General features: G+C 50.3%; 1 protein-coding gene across 2 annotated transcripts in view; it reads right to left on the bottom strand.

Moving 5' to 3' along the window:
* Window positions 1-257: 257 nt before the first annotated feature.
* Window positions 258-16,719, bottom strand: part of tefm (transcription elongation factor, mitochondrial) — a 58,342-nt gene continuing 41,880 nt past the window's right edge. For both annotated transcript variants that reach the window (XM_041217262.1, XM_041217264.1), the window contains 3 exons: window positions 5,728-6,185; window positions 5,028-5,177; window positions 258-3,409 (listed from right to left, as the gene is read on the bottom strand). In XM_041217262.1, the coding sequence (XP_041073196.1) occupies window positions 2,978-3,409; window positions 5,028-5,177; window positions 5,728-6,185 (1,040 nt within the window). In that variant the 3' untranslated portion in view covers window positions 258-2,977. The remainder of the gene's footprint in view (window positions 3,410-5,027; window positions 5,178-5,727; window positions 6,186-16,719) is intronic.

The raw sequence follows: 16,719 nt of genomic DNA, 5'->3' as shown, positions 1-16,719 counted from the left end.
TGTCTGTCCTGGGAGAGGGGAGGGACCCACTGAACAATTTCCTGTCCTGGTGATGGGGTGGCTGACCCTGGCACCACCAGTGACTGCAGCGGAGATTGGAAACTTGCCAAGCAAGGAGCTACAGAGCAAATCCAGCTCCTCCCATCTGTATGTTGAATGATTCCTCAGTTAACCAATTATTAGTGAATTAATAGTCACAGCGCATGCCAGGATCCAGCTCAGAATTACCTGGTCAAAAGTGCAAAAATGACTAGTGATTACAGTGAAACCGTTTAATAATAAATAACCACATTAGGCAGGACAGGTTGAAATGTACAATCACTTAGCTTTACAACTATAAATTTTCTTAAAAGAAAGGACTTGATTTATATAGTGCCTTCCATCACCTACATATCCCAAATCACTTGGTCAATGATGGGTGTGCTCAAAGATCAGGGCAGATCAGCAGTGAAATCAAATGAGTGGTGGTCCTAATGCAGGGTCTGGTTTAAACCATGTAACACAGTCCAATTGGTGCACAAATCAATCATCGCCTGGGTGGTTTGCACACAGCACCGGCTAGAATTTGAAAATCACTGCTTTAGATACAAAGATACAGTCAATGGGGAGACCTGCCATGTTTTTTCCTGAAGGAATTAACTTAGCTGCACAAGCACATTTTCCAACAGACAGCAATCCTAATCTTATTTCTCACTCACACCCAAACCAAAACAAAATCTGTTGTAACACCCCAATCCTGCCTGAAATAGTTAATTCAGCACAACCCAGAGATTGAACCTCTTCATCAGCTGTGGACCATGGCCTGGATAACGTCTGAACTTAGCGCACGTCGGACCAAGATAGACATGACTTTTGTTCGCTGACTCTGAGCAACATTCAAACCAAAATTCAAGTAGTAAAAGTCAGAACCGAGTTCAGTGCATCCTAGTCCTGGGGGTGTTGAAGTAAGGACATGAATGGGTTCAGAATCCAATTATGACCATCGGAAGAAACTGGCTTAACATAAACTCAATTAAAAACACTAACTCCTGACTAATATCAAACTTTCTTTTCCCACTCTCCCCTTTGGTTTTCTCTCCTTATCCCTACTTTCTCAAGTTGTGGGGTACGTGTGCAGTGGTTACTCTCCATTATCCAATCCCATGGGGATTGGCATCAGGACTGTTACACATCATTCTATTACCTGTAAAAAGCTAGGAACTAATTGTTTTGTGTAATTGTTCCGGGGGCCACATTTTACAGCACAGTCAAACCAGTCCTTCTATTGTACAAGGCAGCATGGCAAGTTAGAGTGATTATTATCAACATCTGGGAACCAAACAACAGGAAGAATATAGAGCAAGGACAAAGACCAAACCTCTATTCTCACCCAAGAGCCCCAGAAGCTGCTTTCTGGCTGGGAACAAAGAATGGTGAACAGGAACTGAATCCTCCTCCGCACACCCCCCTGGCCCAGATTGGTTTCTCCTCTCCTGACCCTGGGCGCAGTGAGGTCAATCACTGCAGCTTGGGTGGCAGGAGGACACAATCACTTAACAGTACAGAGCAGGATTTCAATCTGAGTGCCCTAGTATTTGTGTAGTTCAACATCATGCCACTCACACCCACATCGTGCCCCCTTACATCCATCCCCACAACCCAATCATCAGGAATTTGCCACCCCCAACACTCTGACCCACAGTTGTCCTTTAGGACTACTACCCAGAAGCAGCCGGCAACTGGTCAGAGACAGGCCTGTTGGAACACCGTAGTCAATCCCACTTACAAGTAGTCCAGTTAAAGGGACAACTTCTCACATACAGGAGAGTTTGTCAAAATTTGAGAAGGCAGCAAAAGTGTGTATGATTTTAGTGTGAGACAATTCTCAACCAATAAAGACAAGCTCAGACAGTTTCCATCACTGGACATTTGTAAAGTCACAAAAAGGGTTGATCAAACTGGCTCCAAGAAGACAACAGTCCCTTTAAATAAAAGCATTCAGAAATATAACTAGTTCTTGATGGCCTTGTGTTTCTCCCCCAATGAGCAGCTGATCCATACTGACCAAAAAGGTCACATGATTCACCTGATCTCGTCTTTATGTTGGTGGTGGCTCAGTGAGCCACACTCTCAGCTGAGTCAACAAGGTTGTGGGTTCAAGTTCTACTCCAGGCTCTGGAGCTCATGATCTAGACTGACAGGCCAGGCACTTCTGAGGGAGTGCTGCAGTGACACAGGTGCCGTCTTGCGGATGAGACGTTACACAAAGGCCCCATCTTCCCTCCCGTGTTGATGTAATCGATCTCAAACACGATTTGAAGAATAGTAGGTGGTTAGCCCCAGTGTCCTGGGGTCAATATTTATCCTTCAATCATCAGCATTAAAAAACAGATTAACTGGTCATTATCATATTGCTGTTTGTGGCATCTGCCTATGCGCAAAATGGCTGTCGCATTTCCCACATTACAACAGACACTGAGGTCATGAGAGCTGCCATTTAAAAGGGAGTTTGTTCTTTCTTCAAACATGTTGAGAGGGAACATCATCTCTAACGTTACTGAGGCAGGTGCAAACTGTTCAACAAAGCAAGAAGAAATGATTCAACAGTCTCTGAGCAACAAGCTGAAAATCAAAATACTGCGGATACTGGAAATATGAACTAAAAACAGGAATCTGCTGAAATAGTCAGCTGCTCAGCCAGAATCTGTGGAGAGGGAAACAGCATAAACGTTTGGGTCGGTAACCTGAAACTTTAACTCTGTTTCTCTCTCCACAGATGCTGCCTGAGCTGCTGACTATTTCCAGCATTTCCTATTTTTATTTTAGGCTGAAGTTACTCCTCACCGTTGCTTGCAATGCGCTCAGCCCTCTGTACTAAATGCTCTGCGCAAAATGGGTTACAATCATTGACCTCAGTGCGCTTGGATGACTATGACTGGCACCTGTTGAGATACTGGTGGTAACTGATCAAGTCCCTCTTTAATCGTGATGTGATATTTTAAGACCTGTTAAACAGAAATTCGTAAAAAGCAACAGCCTGCAGCAAAGCATCGCACATTTCCTCTCCCCGTTCTGTATTTCCCTTCTGAAACAGTCTCCTATAGCGGGCCAGAGTGTCCCGGGGAAACAGCACCCGTGGGTGCTCCTGCATCACCGAGTCGACCATGAGCTGCAGCACCAGTTCCCTCCCGCTGGTCCGGGATTCCCCCACCATCAATTCAAAGTGCTTCCCAATTGCAGTGCGCACCACGCTCAGCACCCTGTGCTGACCATCCTCCAGGAAGCTGCCCCCCAGCAGCCCGTGTAGCATGGCCTCAATTGTGCGCAAGTGCAGAGTCACAGGGAACAGGTTGGTGTTCTGAGTCGAGATGCTGGGCTTCTCCAAGATGAAGAAATCTGCTTTGGGGATTTTAGAGACGGCCGTGGAGATCTGCAAATAAATGGAAACGAAAGAGGGATGTTAGAATTTTCAGGGAATCTGGAAAGACATTAGAATCTTACAGCACACACGAGGCCTTTCAGTCCATTGCTCCTGTGCTAGGGTCTTTGAAAGTCCCATTTCCCTGCTCTTGACCCCTGGTCCTGCAAACTGTTTCTTTTTCAAGTATTTATCCAATTCCAAATCCGCTTCTCCCGCCCTTTCAGGCAGGTCTCCTGATTCCAGTCAGATTCCGGTCCACGTGAGCCCATGCAATCTTACGGATTCCAAACACGACTGCCTTTCAGGCAGCATATTCCAGATCAGAACTTGCTGCACAAAAATAAAATTCCCCTTGTGTACCTCTGGAACTTTTGCCAATTATTCGAAATCTGTGCCCTCTTGGATACTGGCCAGTTTGACCCCCTCTCCTTCTGCAGATCTCAGGAGTATTCGGGATAGTGACACAGTCTGTTTCTAAACCGCTGTGATCTGCGGACGAGCAGCAGCTAACACCAAAGGCCACTGAGAGAGAGGCAGTGAGCTGAGGCATGCACCTCTCCACAGGGCAGAGTACCCTTCTCCTGCTCTAACTTAAGTTGAATCACAGTTCCCTGGGAACAGGAGACGGCCTCGAGCCTGTTCCGTCAATTAGATCCTGGCTGATCTGTATCTAAACTCCATCTACCTGCCTTGGTTCTGTAATCCTTCATACCCCTGCCTAACAAAAATCTTATCAACCTCAGCTTCGAAATTTTCAATTGATGGCATGGTGGTATTGTCGTTGGACTAGTAATCCAGAGACCCAGGGTAATGGTCTGGAAACCCGGATTTGAACCCCGCTACGGCAGATGGTGAATTCAATAAAAATCTGGAATGACCATGAAACCATTGTCGAATGTGATAAAAACCCATCTGCATTCACTAATGCCCTTTAGGGAAGGAAATCTGTTGTCCTTACCCAGTCTGGCCTACATGTGACTCCAGGCCCACAGCAATGTGGTTGACTCTCAGATGCCCTCTGAACAAGGGCAATTAGGGATGGGCAATAAATGCTGGTCTCGTCAGCATTTCATGAATGAATTAAATAAAAATCCTCCAGCCTCAACTCCTTTTTAGGAAAGAAAGTTCCAGATTTCCAGTGCCCTGTGAATAAGGGCTCTAAATCTAATAACTCTAAATCTAAATCTGAGATTAGGTTCCTCCTACTCCAGAAACCCATTGCCAACCGTCCTGTATTGATCTGGATTCTCCAGGAATTGAAGATTAATCTTCTCTGAACAAAACCCATTATTTATTCTTTTTGAACGGTATATTTACTCATTACAAAAATATTAGTGATGGGGAATAAGGCTGTTTCACTCGATGTCCAGGCTGGGGGAGAAGGTCATGTGATGAAACCTCCACGAATTCATCCAAACAGAGTTGACAACCCAAATTCAGAGGAAACAGTTTCTCTCTATCAATTCCTTGAATCGTCTCAAACACCTCAATTAGCTCTCCCCCCTCCCCACTTTGAATCTTTGAAAGGATACAAGCCTTTAGAGATAATTGGACTGGCCACTTCTCTGGCACAGTGCAGTGGGAGCCCAGGAGAACGGAGAGAGACAAACCTGCTGAGCCGACTCACCTCCTCAAGGTAGACGGAGGGCAGGTAGGTGCCTTTCATATAGCGATGACTCGTCTCCTGATTCCAGTCTAGAACAGTCAGATTCCGGTCCACATGAGCCCATGCAATCTTACGGATTCCAAACACGACTGACACAATGCTTTTTGCAGCCTTGTGATAAATGAGAGGATATATTTAGGTAGGATGTCTTTCCCGGTCAGAATGTGTAATCCCCACTAAAGGCTATTGCTGCGGTAGGCCAGACATCACCAACCTGCAACATTCAGCTCAGGAACTCCACTCTGGAAAGTGCACGCACATACAAAGCAAACCACCTCACCACAGACAGTTTCAACAGCATCAACCAAGCATCACATATATGGATTCAAAATCTTACATCCGAGCACACTTCAACAGAACCTTACTTTCTATTGTCAGGCTTTTCAATTCTGTATCAAATCAAATACCAGTCCCGCATTATAAACTGCTGTCCTCACATTTCTAAAGGAAATGGTCTAAATAAGCCATGTTGTAATTAGGCACGTCCACCAGTGTCATCTGCAGCTCACCGACAGAACTCTCGCCTGTCAGGAGCTCAGGGTTTTGAGTATGTTCAGTATACTAATTATCTATCCAGTATACCTATTCTACATCCAGTGCACCATTTGTATATCCAGTGTACTGTTTGTACAGCCTCCATGCAATTTACTTCAGCCCTTACCAGAAGTCGCTTTCGTTCTACATCAGGTTTGATAAACTTCAGTCCTTGAAGTTTCTTGTCTCTCCTCCCAGGCTCCTCACAGGGATTCAGGATTGACTGACACACTTTCATTATGGTTTTGTGTTTGAAGAGCGGCACCTCCAGTAGACACCGCAGGTGTGTGAATGGCCCACGTTCATCTCTGTACTCCACAATGTTGGCCGACTTCCTGCCACGCAGCAGTTTGATTCCCGCCAGCTCCTCCCGGGAGGCTGTGTTCAGCACCCGCAGGACAGCCGCCCGCTGCTGGGGGGTGTAGCGCTCATCGATGTCCTCGGCCTCTGGGTCAGGCTGTGAGCAGTCGATGTGGTGGAAATCCGCCACAGTGTAGTGACCTTCCTTACAACAAGTGCAGCGGAGATAGCGCTGGTGTCTCACCATGCCGGGGAGCCTCAACTGCTGGAACACACACTGCTGGCCTAGGGAAATACAAACACACTCCATGAGATATGATGCTTTGAAACATCTCTCCTGGCCGGTCACCCATCTACCTTCCACCCTCTATCAATTCTCCAAAATTCTGCTGCCCATGTCCTAACTTGCAAAAGTCCTGTTCACCTATCACCACCTGTTCTTACTGACCTACACTGGCTTCCAAGTCTGGCAGTGCCTCAGTCCCAAAATTCTGATCCTTGTTTTCAAATCGCTCCATGGCCTCACTCCTCCCAATCTCTTTAATCTCCCCCAGCCCCACAATTCTCTGCAATCTCTGCGCTTCTCCAATCTTGATCTCTTCAGCATCCCAGATTGTAATCGCTCCACCATTGGCGATGGTGCCTTCAGCTGCCTGGGCCGTAAGGTCTGGAATTCCCTCCTGAACCTCAGCTTCTCTCTCTCTCTTCCTTTAAGATATTCACTAATGCCTGTCTGTTTGACAAAACCTTTGGTCACCTGTCCTAATATATAATATCTCCTAATGTAGTTTGGTAATAAATGTTGTTTGATATCCTCCTATGAAACACTTTGGGGAGTTTTAATACACTAATGGCATCATGTTGTTGTATAACTCAAAAAAGTCAATAGAAATTTAATAAAGTAACACTACACCCTCCTGCCATTAGGGGAGGGGGAGAGAGGGGGATGGGGAGGGGTGAGAGAGGGAGAGGGGGAGGGGGAAGATGGGGGAGAGAGGAGAGGGGGAAGGGGGTCGGGAAGGGGGAGCAGGGGGTGGGGAGCAGGGGGTGGGGAGGGGGAGCAGGGGGTGGGGGGAGCAGGGGGTCGGGGTGGGGGAGCAGGGGGTCGGGGTGGGGGAGCAGGGGGTCGGGGGGATGGGGAGTGGGGGAGCAGGGGGTGGGGGTGGGGGAGAAGGGGGTGGGGGTGGGTGGGGTGGGGTGGGGGAGAAGGGGGTGGGGGTGGGTGGGGTGGGGGAGGGGGAGCAGGGGGATGGGGAGGGGGGTGGGGGAGGGGGAGCAGGGGGTGGGGGAGGGGGTGTAGGGGGTCGGGTTGGGGGGAGCAGGGGGTGGGGGAGGGGTCGGGGTGGGGGAGGGGGTGTAGGGGTTCGGGGTGGGGAGGGGGTGGGGGAGGGGGAGCAGGGGGTGGGGGAGGGGGTGTAGGAGGGGGAGCAGGGGGTGGGGGAGGGGTCGGGGTGGGGGGAGGGGGGAGGGGTGGGGAGGGGGTGGGGGAGGGGTCGGGGAGGGGGAGCAGGGGGATGGGGAGGGGGGTCGGGGTGGGGGAGCAGGGGGTGGGGGAGGGGTCGGGGTGTAGGGGGTGGGGATGGGGAGAGGGGGAGCAGGGGGTGGGGGAGGGGGTGTAGGGGGTCGGGTTGGGGGGAGCAGGGGGTGGGGGAGGGGGTGTAGGGGTTTGGGGTGGGGAGGGGGTGGGGGAGGGGGAGCAGGGGGTGGGGGAGGGGGTGTAGGGGGTCGGGTTGGGGAGGGGGTCGGGGTGGGGGAGGGGGTCGGGGTGGGGGAGGGGGAGCAGGGGGTGGGGGAGGGGTCGGGTGGGGGAGGGGGAGCAGGGGGTGGGGGAGGGGTCGGGGTGGGGGAGGGGGAGCAGGGGGTGGGGGAGGGGGTGTAGGAGGGGGAGCAGGGGGTGGGGGAGGGGTCGGGTGGGGGGAGGGGGGAGGGGTGGGGAGGGGGTGGGGGAGGGGTCGGGGAGGGGGAGCAGGGGGTGGGGGAGGGGGTGTAGGGGGTCGGGTTGGGGGTTGGGGTGGGGGAGGGGGAGCAGGGGGTGGGGGAGGGGTCGGGGTGGGGGAGGGGGAGCAGGGGGTGGGGGAGGGGTCGGGGTGGGGGAGGGGGAGCAGGGGGTGGGGGAGGGGTCGGGGTGGGGGAGGGGGAGCAGGGGGTGGGGGAGGGGTCGGGGTGGGGGAGGGGGAGCAGGGGGTGGGGGAGGGGTCGGGGTGGGGGAGGGGGTGTAGGGGTTCGGGGTGGGGGAGGGGGAGCAGGGAGTGGGGGAGGGGTCGGAGTGGGGGAGGGGGTGTAGGGGGTCGGGTTGGGGGAGGGGTGGGGGAGGGGGAGCAGGGGGTGGGGGAGGGGTCGGGGTGGGGGAGGGGGAGCAGGGGGTGGGGGAGGGGGTGTAGGGGTTCGGGGTGGGGGAGGGGGAGCAGGGGGTGGGGGAGGGGTCGGGGTGGGGGAGGGGGAGCAGGGGGTGGGGGAGGGGGTGTAGGGGTTCGGGGTGGGGGAGGGGGAGCAGGGGGTGGGGGAGGGTTCGGGGTGGGGGAGGGGGAGCAGGGGGTGGGGGAGGGGTCGGGGTGGGGGAGGGGTCGGGGTGGGGAGGGGGTCGTTGTGGGGGAGGGGGAGCAGGGGGTGGGGGAGGGGTCGGGGTGGGGAGGGGGTCGTTGTGGGGGAGGGGGAGCAGGGGGTGGGGGAGGGGTCGGGGTGGGGAGGGGGTCGGGGTGGGGGAGGGGGAGCAGGGGGTGGGGGAGGGGTTCGGGGTGGGGGAGGGGGAGCAGGGGGTGGGGGAGGGGTCGGGGTGGGGGAGGGGTCGGGGTGGGGGAGGGGGTGTAGGGGTTCGGGGTGGGGGAGGGGGAGCAGGGGGTGGGGGAGGGGTTCGGGGTGGGGGAGGGGTCGGGGTGGGGGAGGGGTTCGGGGTGGGGGAGGGGGAGCAGGGGGTGGGGGAGGGGTCGGGGTGGGGGAGGGGGAGCAGGGGGTGGGGGAGGGGTCGGGGTGGGGGAGGGGTTCGGGGTGGGGGAGGGGGAGCAGGGGGTGGGGGAGGGGTTCGGGGTGGGGGAGGGGGAGCAGGGGGTGGGGGAGGGGTTCGGGGTGGGGGAGGGGGAGCAGGGGGTGGGGGAGGGGTTCGGGGTGGGGGAGGGGGAGCAGGGGGTGGGGGAGGGGTCGGGGTGGGGGAGGGGTCGGGGTGGGGGAGGGGGTGTAGGGGTTCGGGGTGGGGGAGGGGGAGCAGGGGGTGGGGGAGGGGGTGTAGGGGTTCGGGGTGGGGGAGGGGGAGCAGGGGGTGGGGGAGGGGGTGTAGGGGTTCGGGGTGGGGGAGGGGGAGCAGGGGGTGGGGGAGGGGTTCGGGGTGGGGGAGGGGTCGGGGTGGGGGAGGGGGAGCAGGGGGTGGGGGAGGGGGAGCAGGGGGTGGGGGAGGGGGTGTAGGGGTTCGGGGTGGGGGAGGGGGAGCTGGGGGTGGGGGAGGGGTTCGGGGTGGGGGAGGGGTCGGGGTGGGGGAGGGGGGTGTAGGGGTTCGGGGTGGGGGAGGGGGAGCAGGGGGTGGGGGAGGGGTCGGGGTGGGGGAGGGGCGGGTTCCTCACTGAGGCAGAAACCCCGCCGGTCAGAGAGGCGAAGCTTGGCAGCGTGTGATTCCCCCCTGGGTGGAACAGCTCTGACCCTGACCCTGACCCCCGGGGAGACTCTCCCCACCCCGAACCCTCCCCCTCCCCCTCCCCCTCCCTCCCGGGAGACTCTCCCCGCGCTCCCGGCGCCGGTACCTCGGCTCACGACGCGCCTCAGGCCATTCACCATCATGACCGCGGCCCGGGTGCAGCCGCCAACCGGGTCCCCCAGGCCCGAGCAGCGCGGCCCCTGGATCCGTCCGGCCGAAACCAGCGCCCGGAACTCGGTTCCCACCCGCCACCTGCTGGCAGCTGGGGAAATGTCCCCTGTCCCCCCTGACCCATTCTAATCCCACTGTTGCAGATTTTTCTAAAGGTTATTGTTGGCGTCTGTTCTGTGTTGACCTCAGGAATTGGTAAATCAGCAACTTTAATTCATGTGGCGCCTTTCACATCCTCAGGATGTCCTTTGAAGACAGTGTTTTGTTGTTTTGTGGTGAGTGCACCAGCGAATTCTGCAGATGGTGACTTGCTAGACACAGCTAGCAATGACCTGATAATACGTTTCAGCTGAGGGAAGGCTGTTGCTCAGGCTATTAGGTCAGCTTTTGTTGCTCTTCCAAGTCCCTCGGGACCTTTGAACAGTCAGACAGGCCACCCAGGTCAAATTCACATCTGAAAAGGTGGCACTTCTGACAGTGCAGCACTCCCTCAGCACTGCACCAGAGTGACTGCCTAGGTTGCATTGTGGTCACATTTCTGTGGTGGACCTTCGAAGCACAACCTTCCGACTCAGAGGTTAACATGCCACCCAAGCTTTCTAACAATATTATTTTCTAGTACTGGTAATAATATAAACATTAAAGTCATTTATATATCTCAAGAGAGCCAGCACAAGCATGATGGGCCGAATACAATTCTATGATTTTTATTGTTCATTATATTAGCTGTAACGATCAACAATTATTAATTGCTAGTTTATCTTCCATGGCATTGCACATCTCAGGGGAGGAGGTGAGTGTGATGATAAAAACCAAGTGTTTTCTCCAAAGAGAGGTGAGGCTGGAATAATCAAAGCAGGGAACAGACTTAATCCAGTCCCCAATTGAAAGTCATATATTCTGTCCTTTTTAACATATATCCCCTCTAACCTCCTGCATCCACATTCCAGTGACCCCTGAGTATCACATTAAAGTAATAAAAGTCAGGTTATATATACTTGGTTTGTATGGGGTGTATCTGGAAGGGGTTGTACCTCTGTAAAGTGGGGACTTGTCGCACTCTTCGAAGTGGTTCACCTTTCTTTGGTCCTCACCGGCACCCAAATCTCATCTGTGGCTCAGAAGTAGTTGTTTGCATGAAAGAGTGGCCACACTCAGGCAGTCCATCTCAGCAAAACCCCATCAGTGAGTTCAGATTCGCCTATCCTTATGTGCAAAGTTTTAACTTGACATTGTGGGTGGAAGAACCCAACACAAAGTCAATGTCCAACGGCAATAAGGCAAAGCATTGTGGAATGCTGAGAGTGCGGTCAGACACTCAAGGTACCATGGTCACCCATTGTATTCAGAGTCATCTCCAGCTGTTTCAACTTTGTCTTGGTACTAGACTCAGATGTGCCAGGATGTGAGATTGAGGTTGATGCAGTGCAACTCTCGCTCACTATAATCTATTTCATGCACAAGTCATGACATCATCCATCATCTCAATGAATTCTAGTTGATGTCATGGTCAGCTTTGAGCATAAGGAACGAACACCAAAATTCCCTTGAGTTTAGTAGCTTGAGGGGTGATTTAATCAAAATGTTTGAAATTATAATGGGATTCTATAGGATTGAGAGAAACTATTTCTTCTGGTCAGGGGAAATCCAGACCAAAGGAATATCATTAGAGTCAAGAGATTTAGGAGTGAAATCAGGAAACAGTTCTTCACACAAGGTTAGTGGAAATCTGGAACTCTCTCCACTGAATGCTGGATCAATTGGAACTTTCCAGACTAAGATAAATAGTTTTTTTTGTTGGATAAAGGTTCTAAGGGATATGCAGCAAAGGAATGTAAATGAAATTGAAGTGCAGATCAGTCATATTCTAACTGGATGGTGGAACAGACTCAAGGGGCTGAATGGCCTCTTCTTCCTTATTCCCAATAGTACCTCAATGATCTGGTAACAAACACCACCAATAGCCTCTGTCAATCATCAATGACTGATCTCACTGAATAAAAACATCCTATTTGAAACTAGTGTTAGGAAATAGAGATAGTTTAAATAAATATTTGTATTTTTAGGTGTTAGGAATGAGTTTTAGCTTTAAAGTTTAAGTTTCATTCGTATTTCTGTATCTGTGTGTTAAGAAAGGTCAAATGGAGTTTTAGTTTCACTTTAAAAAGGTGCTTGCATTTCCAATGAGGAGTTTTACGACCCCTAAAGAAAAGGAAAACATACAAGGATAGAAGGATTGGAATGTTACCTGGCAACAGGGGCCAGGGAAGCAGCTCCCTCCCACAGACACACACACAAGAAGAGAAGCAGCAGTTGTTTTGGCAGCTGTTTGAGTTCAATTGGTTCTGAAAATTGCTGCCAAGAGAAACTGGATCAAAGGGGGCAGATAGCCAATCCCAAGCTAAAGAAAAACCCCTAAAATCTGGAAGAGGGGAAAGTTAAAGAAGTCCTTCTAGTGAAAAGAAGGACAGGAACCTGGAAAAGGTCCTGTTAAGTGAAGTTAAGAGTGAGGGGCAGAGAGAAAGCCTCCAAGCTTCAAGTTTAAAGAGACCAAAGCTGCAGAAAGCAGCTTTAAGGTGAGAACAGCTTGCAAAAGGCAAGAAGGTCCAAAGAGACAGCTGAAGATCTGTAACTCTTTGCTATGGGCAAGTGAAGCAGTGGTGTACTGTTGATGGCTGAGTCAGAGAGACAGAGTGCGTTGAAGACGCTTGAATGCATGGGGGAGGAACATCAGAAGAAGAGTTCGAAACCCTGGAGATGGACCCTTTGGAAGGCTTCTGAGAGAAAGCATCGGTTTGGGAGATTCCAAGGCAAGGCCGTGGAGATTGGAAACCCTCGTGTGAAAGACGGAATTCAATGAGGCCGGTTGGCTCAGAGGGTGACAAGCATCTGGGGGAAGTTGAGGAGAAACCCATAGCATCTGTTTGAGGTGGCATCTGTCACTTGGTTTCAGAGTGTGGTGTGCCTGACCACAGGGTGCTATAGGTTTACATGGACTGTGTACTTACTGTGAACATCCAAGTATAAGTTAGCTTTTTTAACTTGTGTTATCCTTACAAACCTGTATATATCTGTAAAGGTATAGTTATGGGTGAAGGAGAATTGTAATATAGTTCATCTTTTCTTGTTGAATAAATGTTTTATTCTTTTGTTAAAAGTTCATCAGCTGACTCCTGTGACTCTGTTCAGTAGCCACTCTCCACATATCTAAACAAACAAATAAAGTTAGGATCTATCAAGCTGGGTTCCACTCTGGGATCAGGCTTGTCCAGGGATAGCCTCAGCTGGGATCATAACACTAGTTTTTCTTCTCCTGACAGGAACACACCAGAAAGTGGTGTGTTTGTATACAGAATCGAATTTCTCCAACTGGGAGTGTTGCCTGAAGGCAATATTAAAATTGTTTGGAATCTTTCTGAATAAATTAACCCGTTGGGTTTCAGCTCCTGCTGATATGGCCGTTTCCCTTCCCCCACTTCCTTTCCCCATTTCCCCCTCATGAGCTCACGTAAGTGGACATTCTTCATGTGGGGGGGCATTAAAGAGTGAACATTGCTGTACTAATGAAACATGAGGGGCCTATACAGAACAAACTAGATAAATAGCTGTTGAAGATTGGGAATGAAAGACATTCCTAGTGACTCACTGAGTTTATTCAGTGTGATAGCAGAGCTACATGGACAGGTTCAGCTGCCCCAGTTAGTGCTGATCTCAGCCAGTGTCATCAGCTTCAGTGGCCCAATGTTTGTCACTATGAGGAAAAAGAGACTTCCTCAAAGCTCAATGGGATGTCTTATGTCCACTTGAGAGGGCAGAAAGGTAGCACCTCTGACAGTGCAGCACTCCCTCAGTACTGCCCTGGAGTGTCAGCCTGGAAATCTTATGCTCAAGTCTTTGGAGTGAGATTTGAATCCACAACCTTCGGACTCACAGGCAGGAGTTCTATCAATTCAGGTGACACCCAATAACCATTTCTGGGTGAATAACTGAGGGATTCAGACTCTTTGGAACAATACGCCATTAAGGAGTCGCAGTCTTCAGAAATGAATTTGTTTTGAAGCTTTAAGGAATGGAACAGACGGAAACAGTTACCCTACACAAGGTGCTGCCCAAATCATGGGAATGTCATCCCAGAAATGTCATTTGTCAGGAGTTAAGTAATCCTGGGATGTTATCAGGGTGAAATTATTTTGGAAGTTCACCCCCTTCAGGAATAGGGAGAGGGAAATCCCCAATGAAGCAGGTTGTATTGTGGTTTGTGAGTCAGTAAGTATTTTGATGGGTTTACCTATGTACAAATATACAAATTAGGAGCAGGAGAAGGCCACTCGGCCCTTCGAGCCTGCTCATCCATTCAATAAGATCATGGCTGATCCGACTGTGACTTTTATATCCCGCCTACCTCCAGTAACATTTCAGCCCCTTGTTAATCAAGAATACATCTGGCTCTGCCTTAAAAACATGCAAATACTTTGCTTCCACCACCTTTTGAGGAAGAGAGTTCCAAAGGCTCACAATCCTCAGAGAGAAAAATTTCTACTAATCTCTGTTTTAAATGGGTGACTCCTTATTTTTGAACGGTGACCTAGATTCTCCCACAAGAGGAAACATCCGCTCCACATCCACCCTGTCAAGTCCCCTCAGGATCTTACACGTAATCAAATGGCCTCTTACTGTTCTAAACACCAGTGGGTACAAGCCTAGTCTGTCCAACCTTTCCTCATATGACATCTTTGTCAATCTCTTCTTTGCTTTCACTTATCACTGGCCCTTTATCCAGCTCTATCGGTCCCTGTACCCACCCCACCCCACCCCCCCACCCCTCAATCAGTTTATATTTCACCACATTTCTATATTTCCTTAGTTCTGATGAAGAGTCATTTGGACTCGAAACGCTATGTTCCTCTCTGCAGATGCTGTCAGACCTGTTGAGTTTTTCCAGCTATTTTTATTTTTGTTTCAGATTTCCAGCATCCGCAATTTTTTTGCTTTTATTCCAGATATTAGTTTAGTAAACCTTCTCTGAACTGCTTCCAATGCATTCACACCTTTCCTTAAATAAGGAGACCAGTACTGTACAGAGTATTCCAGATGTGGTCTCACTAGTGCTCTATTCAACTGAAACATAAGCTCTCTACTTTTGTATTCAGTTCCCCTCGCAATAAAAGATAACATTCTATTAGCTTTCCTAATTACCTGCTGTACCTGCATATTAACATTTTGCGATCCAGAGCAATCTTTATCTCTTAAGCATTCTTCCAGTTGCCCATTCTTTCCCCTAAAGGTGCCAACTCCTTCTGCAATTCTACTTCCTGGTTACCTTGACAATCCTATAGTATCTCATCCCATGTGACATTTTCATTGTAGAACAAGCTGCAAACTCAGTTGGTAGGATGATGAACTGCATGGGGCGTCACAGACAAACCCAACATTCTGTTATTATCTGACATTCAGGCACAAATACACAGGACATAAAAGTCACAAGAACAGGAATTCAACTCAGGCAGTCCATGCTAGAATAGTATCTAGTTATATTGTCGAGAGAGGGAAGGGGATATACGGCAGCTAACTGGAAGATCTGGCTGATTTGTTTTGCCTCTCTGGGCTCAGAATCCACTTGTCCCAAGTGGTCCCAGCCCCCTTTATCTGTATAATCTTCCCCTGCCCTACAACCCACCAAGATCTCTGTGTTTGTACAATTCTGGTCTCTTGAGCATCTGTAATTTTCATCACCCCCACCATTAGTGAATATGCTGTGATCTGTCTGGACTCTAAGCTCTGAAATTCCCTCCTTTCTGCCTCTCTCTTCTCCTTGCGCTACTTAAAACCCACTTCTTTGACTAAGCTTTTGATCACCTGTCCTACGATCTCCTTATGTGATTCAATGTCTGATTTTATTTGATAATTGCTCCTGCAAAACTCCTGGAGACACTAAGAGGTGCTATATAAATGGAAACTGTTGTTATTATTCATGTTGAGGGAATGTTGGCTTTCAGATGCGACATTAAACCAAGCTCTGTCTGCCTCCTCATGGCGCTCTTTGAAGAAGAGTAGAGTGGATTGTCCAGGATTCACTGATGCTTTACTGGCTTTGTTGTTCATTATAAAGTGGCTGCTGTTCAGACTTAATTCATTGGCTATGGATGACTCTGGGACATCTTCTCGTCTGGACCTGGAAACATTTATTAATTTTGCTGCCAATTTCGCCCCTCCATCACTTTCAACTGGTCCATCACTGACACTTCCCTTCCCTTCCTCAATCTCTCTGTCTCTATTTTTGGTGATAGACTGTTCACCAATATTCAAAAGGATGTGGAAGTTGCTTTGGAAATTCAGTGTTGTTTGTTGACCCTAAATCATTTCTCGACTTTGTCTTTCCTCCCTCACCTACCCCTGACCCTCTTCCCCCCCACCTTCCCCATTACTGAGTTACTGGTGCCCCTGGGTGAGCTTCCACTGACCTTGACTGAGCTTTGTGAGACCCTGCAAGTCAGGGGCCAACACTGAAGCTGTATTAATCCTACGCTAAACATAAACACAGAACTCAAACTATCTTCAGAAATCCAACTTCCAATTTCTTTCTAATCTGTGACCAACTGATCCAACGCAATAACTGCCCCCTCACCAGCTGCAGGTTGACCCTGATGCCCCAAATTTACTTAGAAGTTTTTAAAATTAGTTTGAAGATGATTTGAAATGGAGACAGAAGGGAGGAGGTCACCAGCGCTACCTGGACTGACTCTTCCTTACTGGATCGATGACTGACAACTGTCATTGATCACACCTCCAATATTGTTATAACTACAACGACAGTTTGCATCTATGGAGTGCCCTTAACATCCCAATGTGCTTTACATGGACGTGTCCAAACAAAATATAGCATTAAGCTCCATTAGGAGATATGATGAAAGGTATTTTTTAAGAAGTGACTTAAGGAAGGAGAGTGAAATACAAAAATGGGGAGGTTTCAGGAAAGAGTTCCAGGGCTTAGGGCCTAGGTATTGGAAAAATGGAGGTGCACAAGAG

The sequence above is a fragment of the Carcharodon carcharias genome, chromosome 22 (assembly GCF_017639515.1).
Source record: "Carcharodon carcharias isolate sCarCar2 chromosome 22, sCarCar2.pri, whole genome shotgun sequence".
NCBI classification, from domain to species: Eukaryota; Metazoa; Chordata; class Chondrichthyes; order Lamniformes; family Lamnidae; genus Carcharodon; species Carcharodon carcharias.
Note: the sequence above shows the minus strand (reverse complement) of the source record. Positions and strands in the feature narration are given on the sequence as shown.